Raw genomic sequence first — 17,460 nt, forward strand, 5'->3', positions numbered from 1 at the left:
GGTGTCATCAGCAAAGACACTGACACTTTACTCTCAATCCCATCCCCAAGGTCATTAATTAAGAGTTAAAAAGAATCGGTCCTAGCACAGATCCCTGTGGTCCCCACTGCTGACTATATCCCATTTAGAGAACGTACCATTTATGACGACTCTTTTGTTTCCTATCATTTATTTCCTTACCCATCTACATATAGTTCCCCCAAGTTCTTGCTTCTGTAGCCTCAGTATAAGGCTGCTATGAGGCACAGTATCAAATGTCTTTGCAAAGTCCAGAAAAATCACATCAGCTGCATTACCAACATCCAGATTTGCACTTACCTCCTCATAGAACCCCAGCATGTTAGTTACACACAACCTATTCTTCATGAATCCATGCTGATTATCATTTATTATATTATTCTCTGTGATATAACTCTGCAGGTCATCTCTTATAATGCCCTTAGAAACTTTGCACACTACTGATGTCAGACTTACTGGACGGTAGTTACCTGGATCCATCTTCTTACCTTTCTTAAATCGGTACCACATTGGCTATCCTCCAATCCTATGGCACTGCCCCTGTTACCAGAAAGCCTAATGACGCGCCCCCGGGGTAATGGGGTACTCGGCAGCCGGGCCTATGGATGCTGGGGGGGGAGGTATGTCACAGTGGCTGGCCCGGTCCGTGGCGGTCAACCAAAAAGGGGATTATAATTTGGATAGGAAGAATGAAAATAAAGTAAATGTGACGCCACCTGTGGTACCTGGAGACCTACGGGGGGTGATGGGATGGCAGCTGAGGTGTTTCTGCTCCCCACAGGTGGAGCGGGCCCCCCGGGGCAGTGTGGAGTTTGGTGGGTGGTGATGCTGGGACTTATAGTGCAGAGGGAGAGATGGCGCAGCTGAAATAGCTGACGAGCCATTCTCATATTCTAAGTGAGACATTCTCATATTCCTTTCTAATTATTCATTCTTTTAGTAGGCTGAATAAGCCCGGTGACGGATGACTGATGCCTGTCGACGCTAAAGGCAGCTCTATTGGTTGTCCCCAATTTACCCAGAATAAAATCCAACAAGAGACTGAATATAAACTGTTAACAATGTAACAGAAGAGGAGGACTGGGGGCGTGGAGTGGAGCTGTGTGTGCACAGGACTTGCTACTTTTGTATACTCACCGTCTCCCCAGTAACTACCAGCAGCTCCAGTTCTCCCAGTCTGGTCTTTGCTTTCATTTGCACTGGATTCCCCTGTTACAGCACAGCACTGACTCGCTGCTCCTAGCCCTGTGCCTCGGGGGGTTGCCCCACTGGTCACAATGTTTCAGACATGGCCTGCAGGTACCCCATACTACACCAACCCAGGAGTACAGATCATTCCTCCTCCGGTAAGTCCACATTCCAGAATCGCAATGTTGTTGTTTGGAATTTTTCATGGAAATTTTGGGTAAAGGCCCCAGTGGTCCCTAACAAACTATACGCCACCTATAATACTAGGGATTTTTATGTGGTAGAGGGCCCTTGGACTGTGAAGGTACAAGGATCTGGCTGCTACCCAAATCCCTTCAACCTTACAGCTACGTCTCACATCTTTGGGAATAATTGGAGAGTTTTGGCTTTATAAGGGATTGGAGACGTAGCATGACATTGGGGCTCATCATCTATAGGTTTGGGGTTGTCTCTTCCCCCTTTTTCTGTGTATCTGCTCATGGTTCCAACTTTTCATTGGTCAAGACACCGTTCTCTACTAACTTGCATGGGCACAACAAACAAGCGCTATTTTGATTTTTTTGCTTTGGACCCCATCTCATTAATGTCTAATCATTAGTTTCTTACATCTCCTTCATTTCCTATAACTTCAGTGGGAAGCTGGTCATGCTTAGTGCCAACATTGCCTGAGCTTTCTTAGGGGCACCAAGGCTGTAACAAGCTCTAGGTTGTTATTGCTTCTTCTTGTTCTGGCATCCGCTGGTCATGATTATGGTCCTGATTCTGACCCTTATGAGGGTCAGAACATTGATTTGCAACAAATACAGGGGTTTTCCAGGATTTGTAAAAATACGGCATGTTCACTCCATGACTGCTCCATCACCACTGGTGTGATCTCTGCCAAGATCTACTTTCTTGTGACCAGTGATTGGCTGTAGTAGTCACATCAATCAGGAAGTTGGCAGATCCCAGTTGGGACCACCAGAGCAGTGATGCTGGAGAGCAGGGCCGGCTCTAGGTTTTCGTGGGCTCCGGGCGAAAGAGTCTCAGTGGGACCCTTTAAAACATACATTCTTGATGCACAAATACAGCATAGAAATATAGGTATACAACACAGGACCCAGGCTGTCCCCTCATCCTTCACATATGCAGACATGCACACACAGTACGCTGGCATGCACACACGCACAGTACACAGACATGCACGAGCACACGGTACGCAGACATGCACACACGCACAGTACGCTGACATGCACACGCACACACACACATGGTATGCAGACATGCACAAACAGTACGCACGCATGCACACACGCACAGTACATAGACATGCACGCGCACACGGTACGCAGACATGCACACACGCACAGTACGCAGACATGCACACGCACACACACATGGTATGCAGACATGCACACACAGTACGCAGGCATGCACACACGCACATACATAGACATGCACGCACACGCACAGTACGCAGGCTTGCACACACACAGTACGCAGACATGCACACACGCACATACACACAGTACGCAGACATGCGCACTCTTGCAGGCATGCACACATACACACACATAACATGGTACACAGATATGCACACATACAATATGCAGACACACATATACTCAGATATGTACACATACAGACATATGTACATATTTGAACACAAATTCTTAAAAACACATATAAAACAGACATATATATATATATATATATATATATATATACACAGTCATTCTCACTGACATACACAGACATTCACATCATACATGCACACACACATTAGAAATATTTTTAATATGGGGATTGGAGAAGCTGGCAACAAGCCTCGCTCACCTGGCCCCAGCCTGTGTCCCGTCCAGCTCCTCAGGTACATATGCAGGGCTGCCAGCGTGTGTGTCACATGGCCCTGGACCATCAGGGGGGTCAACTCGCCGCCGGGGCCGCTTCCCCTGCATCTGTGCAAGGACCTCTGGCGGTGTTTGATTGCCGGCACTTCACCAGACATGGCCGCGTACAGTGTGCGGTGCGGCTGTGTCTGGTAGTAATGACGCGTCAGGGGCGACACACAAGCACAATTAAAGGCTATAGAAAGCTATTAATCAGTAGTCGGGGATGTGGTTGGACCAGGAGGCACAAAGCAGCTTGTCCTGTAGTGATAATCCTCTGCTGATAAAACACTGATTTGATTGAAACAGCAACACACAGTCTAGTAAGTGACACATAGCTGGAATCAGGCTCTCTGCTCCTACATCATGCTGACAGGTTCTCTTAAGGGTACTCTCGATTCTCTACCCACAGATGATGTCAAGAGGAGGGAAGGATTCAGTTTGTCCGATTTGCGACGACTGATTCTTTTCTTTGCCAGGAGATAAGGTGGTATGAGGAGTCTGTCAGCGCCTCTCTAATAGGGAACACAGGGGAGCTCGGCCATCTCGAGGATTCCCGTGTAAAGAGGGGTCGGCAAAGAGAGCTGTCTGAAGAAACATCGATAGCTATGTACTGTGTATGGGGGCTTCATTATTACCTCAGAGCTCTGACAGAAAGGTCACTGGCCTGAGATAATCTCAATTTTCATTTTATTGTATTTCTGTATTTGTCCCATCCACAGTTATCATCAATGTAATAAATACACAGTATGGTGGATATTATGGAAATCATCCCGGCTGTGTCTTTGCTTTTATTCCTCAGGTTTCTCAACAGCCGACTATCATCCAACAACTTCCAGCAGATTTCACCCCTCCTCTGTCTCATCCGATCCGATATGGTCGGGCTAAAGAAGGTGAGAGAGGAACTAAATAGTAATGTACCCGGCTCCTCCCCATATCCCATACAATGTGTCTTATTGACTATTTCACTATATTACGTGAGTGTTCATGAAGGTCCTTGCACCCCTCCCCTTTTGACCATGGAAACCTTATTCACTCGCTCCATTCTGATCACTAGTGAAATCCTATTGTTTACACCCTTGAGGAACCTTAAAGAAGAGGAGCCCTTCAGAGGTACACGCCCCTGAGGAAATGGAATAAGTGCACCCAGAACCTATGGCTCCTTATACCCAAAGAGTATTTTCTGGAAACTTCTATCTTCTGTTTTTGTCTTCATACTTGTGTATCTTTTCCTTGCAGATTTGATAGAGCTGATGATGATCCAGAACGCTCAAATGCATCAAGTTATAATGAACAACATGACAATGTCTGCTCTCTCCAGTTTTGGATATGGCTCTGCCCCACCTGCCCCCGTGGTAAGTGTTATCAGTAGTGGAGGATGTATGACTGCCGTTCAGGACTCTGGGAAATTTGGGCTGAAGTGAGAAATGTAATGGCAGCCATTATGTTGTCACCCATCCTTCACATGTAGATATGAATATAAAGAAATGAATGGCTCTGGGACTTTTAGGCTGAGACCCCAGTATATTTAATATCAAGGGTATGTGCACATAACCTCTTTTTCAGCCGGGTGAACCCACTGAGTTTTTCAAGTGGGAGACACTTTAGGAAAGGCTGGCATTTTTTAACAAAAGTGTATTTTTTAGCTTTTTTTTTGCATTTCCAGAGTGCTTTTTATGACGTTTTGTATGTTTTACCAGCATTTTTGTGGTGTCTCTTTTTACTGACGATTTCTAGGCATTTTTTTTTTAAATCCATTCAACAATCAAGAAAGTGCTGGTGGTTTTTCAATGCTCAAATAGATGCCCGGGCATGTATTGAGCCTTCCCATTAATGTCTATTATAAAGCATAGCATGTCTACAGAGCTCAAAATGCCTGAAAACTGGATCGGTCAATTTTTTTAACCAATTGGCGTCTTTGGAAAATAGATACAGTTAGGCCGGTTTCACACATCCGTATATTTCCGGTACCGGAAAAACCGGTACCGGAGATATCCGTGTCCCATGTGTACATGTGTGTCACACATGTGGTAACCGCGTGCCACATCTGGACCACACGTACCGACGCTTGTGAATCAGTGTACAGTTAGCACTGTTCCCAAGCACTAGGTGCTGAACGCTGCCCTCATCACTCTTCCCTGCCAGCGCTGCAATCAGCACCAGCAGGGACAATGATGAGGGTAGTAATGTCTGCTCCCACAGTGTCCAGAATAAAATAAAAAATCCTTATACTCACCTGTCCTAAATGTCCCCCCTGCAATCCATGCCACCGATCAGCAGAAGAGCCGGGGACAATGACTCCCGCAGAGAGCGAGCACCAGAACTGCTCTCAGTGAGTGACAGGACACCGCTCCTGAGCTCAGCAGAGGTCCAGGGCCGCTCGCAGGGACACTGGACACTGGATACTATTTCCTACCTTAGATTACTGTACAAAGCCTGCAGCTTAGTTCACATTATGATACAAATCACCAGATTAAGTCCTGTAAAGATAGTGAGCCATGAGATAAGAGATCTTAATTCTGAAGCCTGCAGAAATGTGAATGCTGGTCTGGAGTAAAATACAGTATGCTACTCGGGATCGCTTTAAGGTATGCAATGTATGTACATGGTAGTTCCACCAGGAGAATAGTGAGTGAAGCTCTGAAGTATTACAAGATGTAACTGAGGATCAGTACAGGATAAGTAATGTAATGCATGTACACAGTGACTGCACCAGAAGAATGGTGAGTGCAGTTCTGGAGTATAATACAGGATTAGTACAGGATAAGAAATGTTACTCCATTGTTTTAGTGAATGGGAATGAGCTACACTACCAGGCACAGCCATAACCAAATTTACTATGGTGTGCCTGGGAACAAGGTGTTCATTAGAGAACTGCAGCTTCTTTGTTTAACTGATCAGCAGCCAGATCCCAATAATTAGATAATAATTACCTATCCCAGAATTAGGCTATCAATGCTACAGTCAAAGAAAACTCTTTTTAAGAATATATCAGGCATTATCTTCTCTCTTTCTTATAGCCAAGTATCCTGCCAGTACAAATGGAAGACGACGAACCAATCGTCTACCACCATCATTATGAATCCTACCCAGCCAGCTATCCGACATACCCAACATATCCCATTCTACCTCCTATGGCACCTGTGCCTCACCATGAGCCAACCGTGAGACACATCAATCAAGACACACACCCGGCTTCACCCCTACGTAACACAGACCAGTGAGAAGCTTGTTTGCTTGTAAATGATGACGGAAATAAAGGCCTGAATATGACCTTTCATGATTAAAGGGAATCCGTGCAAATCCTTCCCCCATGCTTTACCTGGCAGCTCTGCTTTTTGAGACTGGCTGATGTTAGGACACAAGCTCATCACTAGCTCATCAGGCAGTGCATCATTCTCAGGATAGTCACAAATGTCATATCTGTAAAGGGATTGTCCACCTCTGAAAACATTTTTGTTACTTAAATATGTGTAATTTAGGTTAAAAACCTTTTTTCTATTGGATTTAATTTAAAAAAAATGCACCAATTGCTTTCTGTAGTTTCTGTGTATTACATTATCAATTACTGGCTGCAGAATGAGTTAACTGAGAATCTGTCAGTCAGCCCGCAATGACAGTATAACAGGGAGTTTGTAACTCTAGTGTCTGTCTTTTTCTGAGCTCTTCTCAGCCGATTGGTGACCACAGACCACATTAAAATTGAATATGCAAGGAATTAAAAAGCCTGTAAAAGTCAAAACAGTTCAAAATTTTTAATGGATCCCAAATGCAAAAATGATTTGTAGCCACAAATACATGTATTCACATAAACAAAAATGGAAAACCACTTTAAGCCTCCCTCACATTACTTGAGGATAGTGATGTAACTATACAGGCCGGGTCATAGAGGTAGTAGTCAATGTAGGTCTTGGTACCTCAGGGGGCCAGAGGCTCCTCTGGCACAAAAGAAGACACTCTAGTTATAAACGGTAGTGCAAAATACCACGGCGCTGCCATAAGTTATAGTGATAAGTCAGCATGTGTAAATAGAAAGGACGGCCATCTTTTCGGTCTTTTCCCTGATCACGTCACAGTGTCATATGGTTCTTAGTAGATACAAGGGCTGAATCTGCTATGAACCATAGGTAATGGGCCATGATCAAGGTCCGAAACATTGGCCGCTTAAGTGAGTGCCGTGACATTTTGCACTATTGTTTGGAGGAACGTTCCCTACTACAGAGCACCTCTGTCTTCTAGCTGAGTGCCGACCTGAAATTTGATTGCTCCCATTATAAATGGGACATGGTAGGTGTGGTGGAACATATTATATTTTAAGCATTCAGGTCCAGAAGCTTCTTGTGGGACACCATGATGGATTGGCTCACCAGATAGTTTTGAGGGACTATTCTCTAGCTATGCCAAATAAATGTGAGTCCACCTCTAAGTGCACAGTAACCTCTGCTGCTTTCGAGTTCTGTGGCCATGTCTCATATACTGCCTTAACCTTGGCTGACTTGAGGATCCTTTTCTTGTACGGTGACCCAATCTGACCCTACATGTAGGAAGCATTTATATGGTAGGATCAGTATGATAAGGCATGGGTTCCATTTATTAGAAAGAATGTATATGGTTTTGTATACAACTTAAAGAGGTTGTCCACTACTTTAGCATTGATGACCTATCCTTAGGATAGGTCATCAATGTCTGATTGGTTGGGGTCTGACACCCGGCGGGTCAGCTCTTATCGGTGTCGGCGGCCGCTGGCTGGAAGTACTCACTTGCGGAGCTGGCCGTCTTCTGATAGTGGTCAACGCCAATAAAAGCTGATCGGCTGGGGTGTCGGGTGTCGGACCCTGACCGATCAGACATTGAACCTAAGGATTGGTCATTAATGCTAAAGTAGTGGACAACCACTTTAAGGAGGACCTGTCACCAGGTCAAAAGTCTAATTTTTAGCTCTTATTTCATTCCCATTGCTCCGCTGATTATTATCATTATTATTATTAGTCCCAGATGGGACTTTTTACTTATTGCTAATTTTTATAGAGTTTACTAATGGGCCGTGGCTAACAGGATTCTTTGGGGGCATGTCCTCACACTGATCTGAATTATTACCCTGTGAGCCACACCCCATTGGTAAAGCGCATAGAAGTTAGCAGTAAATAGATCCTCCTTAAAGGGGCTGTGAACCCTTGTTCATATTTTAGAATATGTAGACTTCATAGATGGGGGGTCCTCCACTCAAGACCCTCCCCTATGAGCTGGTGCAGAGAACTGCTAAATAAGAGCAGCTCCCATTCTGGTGGACGCAATCTGCCCTTGTATTACTTTTATATCAATGGCCAGTATGTATGGCTAAGCTAAATCTGCCAAACATTAACCCCTTTAAAATTGATGCAGTATCTGGTAAGATTCAGTCATGTAATAAATTGCAATATGTCCTTACAGACGGGCAGTGCCACCACCTCCACCCCTGAGTGCCACCAGCACGGTAGGAGCAGACATCCGTCCGGCTTCAGGTAAATGAGCCGCCCTTAACATGCTGTGGGGAGACATGGGCCATTGACGTATCTCACACATCTGCTTCATGTTCTTTCAGAATATTATGACCTGACTGAAGCAAGAATGGGATGACCATGAAGACGTCTTAGAAATATATAAATATATTTATTATTTAATCTACGTTGAGATTCTGTATATAAAGCCTTCACAAGCAGATTTTTGTACAATTAAAATTGGTCCATTATATGTGATATGTTATTTATCACACAGATATACAACAGAGAACTTTTTCACATTAAATACTCTAAGGGATGTTCCCCAACAATTGCTCCTCTTTATCCTGTCCAACCTGATTTCTGCACCTTATTGCTATACAGTGAGACACCATGGAGCCTGAGAGGGAAAGTAATGCCATAATGGACCAATAAAGATACTGACATTAACGCCTTACTGTTCATGACCACCAAGGATGCTGTCATTAACACTTTATTATACTAGACCACCATTTATGTTGAGAGTAACCTTTTAAACATCTAGATTGTCTGGTATTTTGACATTAGTTCCTTCCCTGTCCTATACCACCTGCGATGCCAGCATCAACCCCTCCCTATCCTGGAACGCCAAGCATTTTGAAACTGATGACCTCATCAATATTGTAGACCATCAATAATGTTGGCATTGACCTCTTTAGTACATAGACTACCAGGTCAGCCGACATTACCCCTTAACTACCCTAGACCACTAGCAATATACGAGTCAATGATATTAGATTAAAAAAAAATGTATGGACATGAACACAAAATTAAGGCCCATTTAGATTGAATGTTTATTGGGAACATGTGTTTGTTAGAACACTTATTTGCCAATTATAGACTTGTGTGAACATGCCAGCAATCACCCAAAGAACCAGCAAAACACTCATTTTGCAGCTGATTTGATCATTCATGAGAGCATTAAAATAATCATCAGCTGGGCAGCGGTATTGTAATCTGAGCAGCAGTACTCAGTGTCAGGCAGCAGTTGCAAAAGCAAACCATATTTTAGGGTGTATAAAAAGAGAGAGAAAATCCCACGATCCCAAAGTACTGTTACCCCTTTATAAGACACTTGTAAGCCCACATCTTGAATATCTTATCTACTTTTGGGCTCCACATGTTAAAAAAGAATATTTGGAAGTTAGAGTATGTTTAAAGACAGCAACTGGATTATTACAAGGGATGGAAGGCCTCTGATAAAATGAGAGGTTAGAAAAGTTGAGCTTGTTTAGCTTAGATAATGACACCTCAGAGGAGATTTTACATGTATAAATATATGTGGGGTCAGTACCAAGGACTGGCACATGACTTAAGCCCCCGTCTCACATAGCGATATCGCTAGCGATATCGCTGCTGAGTCACGGTTTTGGTGACTCACCAGCGACCTCACCAGCGATGTCGCTGTGTGTGACACTTTGCAACGATCAGGCCCCTGCTGTGAGGTCGCTGATCGTTGCAAAGTGTCCTGGACCATTTTTTGGTCGTTAGCCTCCCGCTGGCCAGCACACATCGCTGTGTGTGACCAGCGGGACCAACGATCTGGCTGGTAACTATGGTAAACATCGGGTTACTAGGGGCACGCGCGCACTTAGTAACCCGCTGTTTACCATGGATACCACTCTGCTACGGTGCACGGAGGCTCCCGCGCACCGTAGCAGAGTGGTATCCATGGTAAACAGCGGGTTACTAGGGGCACACGCGCGCTTAGTAACCCGATGTTTACCATAGTTACCAGCCTGCTCCTGCTTGCAGCAGGCTGGTAACGGGAGCAGGACATCGTGGAACGATTCTTTCCACGATATCGCTGCTCCCCTGATCGCTGGTGAGCCTGCCTGTTTGACAGCTCACCAGCGATGTATTAGCGATGCAGCAACGATCCCTGACAGGTCGTATCGTTGTCGGGATCGCTGCTGCATCGCTTAGTGTGACGGGGCCCTTATTCCTTCCAAAGACCATACTAAGGACCAGGGGGCACTGATTACAGGTGGAGAAAAGGAGATTCCAGCAGCTAATTAGGAAAGGGTTCTTTACAGTCAGAGCAGTCAGACTGTGGAAGGCCCTACCACAAGAGGTAGTAATGGCAGATACTAAAACAGCATTTAAAAGTAGGCTGGATGCTTTTCTCAACCAATGGCATTGTGGGTTATGAATAATCTAGGAGTAGAGAATGTTGAACTGTTGGAAAAAGGTCTTTTTTCAACCTATATAACCATGTAGCTATGACAGCACATCGTCTGGTGTAAAAATGAGATTCTATCAGACTGAACTATTGAATTAACGATTGTTCTGCACACAAAGAATTCTGGTGACCCTGTCTAAATAGGCAATTAAATGTCTGCCGATCGGCGGTCATTGAATTATGGCTTTTAGCATGTATAAATGCACCTTTACAATTCTCTGTAGCATAGGTGGCAACTGTAATGGGGCCCCAGAGATGTGTGAGGATAGACAAAGCAAACAGAGAGAGATACACAAACTAATCCTTCCACTAATCATCACTGTCATTATTTGTGTAGTCTATGGAGTCAGGAGAGATGTTGAGTTTCACCTGCCCTAGGAATCTGGACTACAATGTAAGCAGATTGCACAATCCAGATCTGAATACACAAGACATGTCATATGAATCACCATGTACAAGTGGCTAATGTTTAAGAACTGTTTACCTGGTCATGAATGCTTTATACACACCTCCGCTTACTGTATACACCCATCACCAGTATGCACTTATTATTCATCTCTTCTGTAGTTGCATAGAATCAAGAATAACTGTAATCAAGTGCTTAACCCCAGTACAGAAGTTGATCGTTTGCTTGTTTCTATAGCATTAATAAGCTGTTGTTCAAGGTAAACTGACATGCAAAGAAGAGAGAAGGATACATAGTAAAAATCAAAATAGACCCCCGAACCCCATTATGGTGCCAGATTTTGTCACCCAGAACAGAAGAGCATGGTGTTTGTTTTCTCCTTTTCTTAACACATGAGATGATTATCCACTCCTTTATCTTTAAGCAATGTACTTCTATAGAGAGGAATCATCCAACCATTTGTAAAGGGGATGGAACCAGTCAAGGATAGGTCTTATTTCTCCAGACCCAAATCAGCCACATTATCTGCTTCATTGATACATATACCCCTAGGTATGCGCAACAGAGATCTTGGGATGCTTTCAAGAATAGTTTATTTTTATCAATTAAAATGCAAAACTGATGAACAAAAGAGAAATCTAAGTCAAATCAGTATTTGGAGTGGCCATCCTTTGCCCTCAAACCAGCATCAATTCTTCAATGTACACTTGCACACAGTTTTGTAAGGAACTCAGTAAATAGATTGTTCCAAATATCTTCCCGAACTAACCGCAGATCTTCTGTGGATGTCAGTTTTCACAAGTACTTTTGTATCTTTATAAAATCCCAGACAGTCTTGATGATACTATGATCAGAGCTCTGCGGTATCTGTGTGAGATTACAAGAAGAGACTAAAGGATTTGCACAAGCCTACATCCAGAGAAGATCTGTGGTTAGTGCCCCAAGATGTTTGGAACAACCTCCCTGACGAGTTCCTTCAAAAACTGTTTGGGGCTGCTGGCACGGGTTGAAGATGGGTAAGGTGGTCTTCCTTATTAATCTTTAATACTGATAGTTTCTTCCACTCCAAGTTCATGTAGCACAACTGTGATTATAGAATTAAATATTATTCTCGGAATAATAGTTAGAGTGGATAAAAGCTGTTACATGTCTAGCAGATGTGTTTGATATATATACCATAAGTGGTCTTAGAGTCCATGCACTAGCACATTATAACCTGATCCATAATAGGCCTGGATGAGATATATATAGTGTCAATATATGTTGGTCATTTGCTAGCATTTTGGCCGGAATTTTTATGAGTGGATATAGTGAAATTAGTAATCTAGATGATTTTTTGTGTATATATTGGGGACTTACACTACCCTCGGCCGTTACATTATTGTGGATTAGCAGCCACAAACACCTGTGTCTTCGCAATCGACTATTTTAATATCAATGTAATGTATGTTTGTTTTTTTGTACTTATAATAAATTTTTTGTGCAATTTATACATGTTGGTGGACTTTGACTCCATGTCTCTTGTAGGAAATATATGCTAGGGAGTGTCCATGTGTTTTATTAATTTAGGTCAATATTCTGGGCATTTGGCCGTGATATACAATTATATATATAATGTTTGCAGTTCGGATGATATTGACTATGTGCAAGTGTACCTAGAAGAATTGATGCTTTGATCCTGCCTACATCTTTTGAACAGTAATGTATATATGTATGTGTATACATATGGTATATATATATATATATTATATATATGTGTGCACGGTTATGGTTGAAAGTGTTGGCGCCCTTAAAATTGTTCCAGAAAATGAAGTATTTCTCCCAGAAAATTATTGCAATTACATGTGTACACGACACAAAAAAAATGAGAAAAAAAGGCAAATTGGACATAATTTCAAACAAAACCCTGAAAATGGGCTGGACAAAATTGTTGGCACCCTAAAACTTAATATTTGGTTGCACACCCTTTCGAATAAATAACTGCAATCAATCACTTCCTATAACCATCAACAAGCTTCTTTCACCTCTCAACTGGAATTTTGGACCATTCTTCCTTTGCAAACTCCTCCAGGTCTCATATTTGAAGGGTGACTTCTCCCAACAGCAATCTCCACAGGTGTTCAATGGGATTTAGTTCCGGACTTATTGCTGTCCACTTCAGAACTCTCCAGCCCTTTGTTTCCATCCATTTCTGGGTACTTCTTGACGTATGTTTGGAGTCACTGTCCTGCGGGAAGACCCATAACCTAGGACGCAAACCCAGCTTTCTGTCACTGGGTACCACATTGCGACCCAAAATCTTTTGGTGATCTTCAGATTTCATGATGCCTTGCACAAAGTCAAGGCTCCCAGTGCCTGAGGCAGCAAAAAAAAAAATCTTTGAATCTCCACTATATTTGACTGTAGGTACTGTATTCTTTTCTTTGTGTGCTCATTCTGTTTTTGGTAAACAGTAGAATGATGTGCTTTGCCAAAAAGCTCTATCTTGGTTTCATCTGCCCAAAAGATGCTTTCCCAGAAGGATTTTGGCTTACTCACATACATTTTGGCAAACTGCAGTCTAGCCTTTTTATGTCTCTGTGTCAGCAGTGGGGTCCTTCTGGGTCTCCTGTCATAGCGTTTACTTTCATTCAGATGTCGACAGATAGTTTGCGCTGACACTGATGCACCCTGAGCCTGCAGGACAGCTTGCATTTCTTTGAGACTTGATTGAGGATGCTTATCCACCATCCGGATTATCCTGCATTGCAACCTTTCATCAATTTTTCTCTGCCGTTCACGTCCAGAGAGATTAGCTACAGTGTCATGGGTTGTAAACTTGATTATGTTGTGCACCGTGGACAAAGGAACATCAAGATCTCTGGAGATGAACTTGTAATCTTGAGATTGTTGATATTTTTCAACAATTGTGGTTCTAGAGTCCTCAGACAGGTTTCTTCTCCTCTTTCTGTTCTCCATGCTTAGTGAGACACACAATGCAAAGATTGAGTCAACTTCTCCCCTTTTTGTTTGGATTCAGGTGTGATTTTCATATTGCCCACACCTGTTACTTGCCACAGGTGAGTTTCAACGAGCATCACATGCTTGAATCAAAGTTGTGTTCATAATGAAGGATCTCAGAATTTTAAGGAATTTCTGCAGGAAGGGATATCTGTGTCGGTTACCTAATTACACTGGTCACTCTCCTTGTGGGCTTTCTGGCTGTCACTTAATGTGGAGGCATTGTGGCTGTGGGCTATCATCGTTCATTGCCACTGTGGGTCTATGGGAGCCTAGCCCCTGTAACAGCCTGCCAAACCTAACTAGGCTTATCTCTCAGAGATGCACCAGTAACGTCATCTAAAACTCCCCCATGCTTCTGTGTCCTTGTGATATCTGTGCTTAGTATCCGCAGTAATAAACTTGAAAATGTGCACACTGCACAACAGGATCACCAAGTGGTCAACACAGTCTCATTCCTAGCATTTGCTAGGCACCACCACTAGAAGGTTTCAAGCTGGAACAGCAGTAACACAGGAGAACATTTCTAACAATATTTCACACAGATCAATGTTCACACCAATAAAGTTAACTTGTCCAGGTCAACTTTAAGCTAAAGTGTGACATACAGTACTGAAACTTGTCTTTGTGCTTTGTCTGCATGCAGAACCTTTTCTTCCATTTCAAAAAGCAGAACCAAGAAGGAACCCATGAGGTTATGTGAGCACAGTAATTTTGTGGTTATCAAACAAAGTAAGTTTTCTAGTCTAAACTGCTTCAGGAACCTCTCCTTGTTTGGAGGACTTTTTCATTTCCTGAAGCATTTCATTTTTCAGTTTTCTTGAAGAGTTTTTTCAAGCTTTTTGGAGCTTTTTTTCCTGGAGCATTTTTTGCAGCCTTTTGATTGGATACTGAGCAGTTTGGAGCATTTTTTTTTATCAGGAACCACTTCAAAAAAGCAACATCCACATTCTTGTCTCCCATCAGGTGTTTTTCAAACCTGAAGCAGAAGAAAAATGCTCAAAAGACTGATCATATGAACAGCAAAATAGTTTTTCTATAGAAAGGAAGAGTCTTTCAAGCAGTTTTTGAGTGTTTTTTTTTATCAGGCGTCTTTTGGAGAGGACCCTCAAAAATCTCTGTGTGCACATGCCCTAATAATCAATGGGGACCCCCTGTTTCTGTAAGTAATGCAACAAATCACTTTTTTCTCATGAATTCTGTTTATCTGTTACTGCAATGGAACAGACAAGCCGAATGTGCAAATGAACATGTGAACTTAGCTTAACATTCCAGGACTGTTTAAAAGACATAGTGCAGCCAATCCTTCACTATTTGCAGGCTGCTATTTCCCTATGGGTTAAGTCTGACACAGCCAACTCTGACCAAGCTATTGCAGTGTGTCCCAGATCTGAAGTTTCACACGGCCCCACAATCCTGGTTTCTCATTGAGTTGAAGGCTCAAACAACCCACACTGCCTCCACCACTACAGCCACATACGGCCCACGCAGTCTATTAGACAGCTCTGTGACTGCCCGTGACTAGAGATGAGCGAACCCGAACTGTAAAGTTCTTCTGGAGAAAGAGAGAGATTTTCCAGCTCCAAAGTTCCTGTCCTCATTGATTTCTATGGGGTTTGGGTTCAGGTTCCAGTTCAGGTACAGTTCTGGTACCCAAACCAAACTTTGGACAAAAGTTCGGTCGAATCCGAACTTCCATGGGTCTGCTCTTTCCTACCCGTGACTACAGTTAGCCAGCCTTGCTGTGTCACACTGTGGCACTTTGGGTCCTCAGGTGGCACTTACACAACTTCAGAAGAGCCTCCATGTAAATATTACTCAACACACATGTTAGATATTACTCATTGGTACACATTCATATACACTGCTCAAAAAATAAAGGGAGCACTTAACACAATGTAACGTCAAGTCAATCACACTTCTGTGAATCCACCTCTCCAGATATGAAGCAACACTGATTGTGTCATTGCTCTCACCCCCAGAGGTACAGTAGCATGAGGTGGTGTCTACAACCCACAGAAGTTGCTCAGGTAGTGCAGCAAGTAGGGTAGCTGTGTCTGTCAGCACAGTGTCCAGAGTATGGAGCAGATACCAGGAAACAGGCCAGTACACCAGGAGACATTTAGGAGGCCGTAGGACGGCAACAACTCAGCAGCAGGACCGCTAACTACTCCTTTGTGCAAGAAGGGACAGGAGGAGCACTGCCAGAGCCCTGCAAAATGACCTCCAGCAGGCCGCTAACATCCATGTGTCTGGTCAGACAGTCAGAAACTGATTCCATGAGGGTGGTATGAGGGCCCGATGTTCACAAGTGGGCGTTGTGCTTACACCCCAACACTGTGCAGGGCGATTGCCATTTGCCAGAGAACACCAAGATTGGCAGATTCCACATTGGCGCCCTGTGCTCTTCACGGATGAGAGAAGGTTCACACTAAGCACATATGACAGATGTGAAAGAGTCGGGAGACGCTGTGGAGAAAGTTCTGCTGCCTGCAACATCCTCCAGCATGACCGATTTGGCAGTGGGTCAGTAATGGTGTGGGGAGGCATTTCTTTGGAGGGCCACACTGCCCTCCATGTGCTAGGCAGAGGTACCCTGACTACCATTAGGTACCGGGATGAGATCCTCATACCCATTCTGACACCATTTGCAGGTGCAGTGGGCCCTGGGTTCCTTCTGATGCATGACAATGCTACGCCTCATGTGGCTGAAGTTCCTGCATGATGAAGGCATTGAAGCTATGGACTGGCCTGCCCGTTCCCCTGACCTAAATCTGATCGAGAACATCTGGGACATCATGTCTCGTTCCATCCACCAACGCCACGTTGCACCACAGACTGTCCGGTAGTTGACTGATGCTTTAATCCAGGTCTGGGAGGAGATCCCTCAGAATAACATCCACCGACTCTTCAGGAGCATGCTCAGGTGTTGTAGGGAGGTCATAGAGGCACAAGGAAGCCACACACACTACTGAGCATCATTTCCTTGTCTTGCGCCAATTCCACTGAATTTGGATCAGCCTGTAATTTGATTTTCCACTTTGATTTTGAGTATCATTAAAAATTCAGACCTCCATGGAATATTAATTTTGATTTACATTGATAATTTTTATGTTTTATTGTTCTCAACGCATTCCACTATGTAACGAATAAAGATTTGCAACTGGAATATTTCATTCAGTGATTTCTATGATGTGGTATTTTAGTGTTCCCTTTATTTTTTTGAGCAGTATAGTTACATAGGCCAATGACCGGTTCCTCACATGGTCTCACTGCGATCTC

The 17,460-nt window shown here is 43.5% G+C and overlaps 1 protein-coding gene across 1 annotated transcript; it reads left to right on the plus strand.

The window, feature by feature from the left end:
* Positions 1 to 1,086: 1,086 nt before the first annotated feature.
* On the plus strand, positions 1,087 to 9,835 carry PRR29 (proline rich 29). Its single transcript, XM_073681055.1, has 6 exons — positions 1,087 to 1,364; positions 3,877 to 3,967; positions 4,314 to 4,429; positions 6,095 to 6,294; positions 8,505 to 8,575; positions 8,656 to 9,835. The coding sequence occupies exons 1-6, from the start codon at positions 1,296 to 1,298 to the stop codon at positions 8,688 to 8,690; spliced, it is 582 nt and encodes a 193-aa protein (XP_073537156.1). The 5' UTR covers positions 1,087 to 1,295; the 3' UTR covers positions 8,691 to 9,835.
* The last annotated feature ends 7,625 nt before the right edge of the window (positions 9,836 to 17,460 follow it).

Source organism: Phyllobates terribilis, unplaced genomic scaffold (assembly GCF_046119375.1).
Source record: "Phyllobates terribilis strain yellow unplaced genomic scaffold, ASM4611937v1 Scaffold_5__5_contigs__length_657084704, whole genome shotgun sequence".
Lineage (NCBI taxonomy): Eukaryota > Metazoa > Chordata > Amphibia > Anura > Dendrobatidae > Phyllobates > Phyllobates terribilis.

Bases quoted from the DNA above. Each gene is read 5' to 3' on its own strand.
- PRR29 (XM_073681055.1), top strand. From the start codon at position 1,296: ATGTTTCAGACATGGCCTGCAGGTACCCCATACTACACCAACCCAGGA. The intron at 4,430-6,094 runs GTAAGTGTTATC...TCTTTCTTATAG, and splicing joins CTGCCCCACCTGCCCCCGTG to CCAAGTATCCTGCCAGTACA. The intron at 6,295-8,504 runs GTGAGAAGCTTG...ATGTCCTTACAG, and splicing joins CCCCTACGTAACACAGACCA to ACGGGCAGTGCCACCACCTC.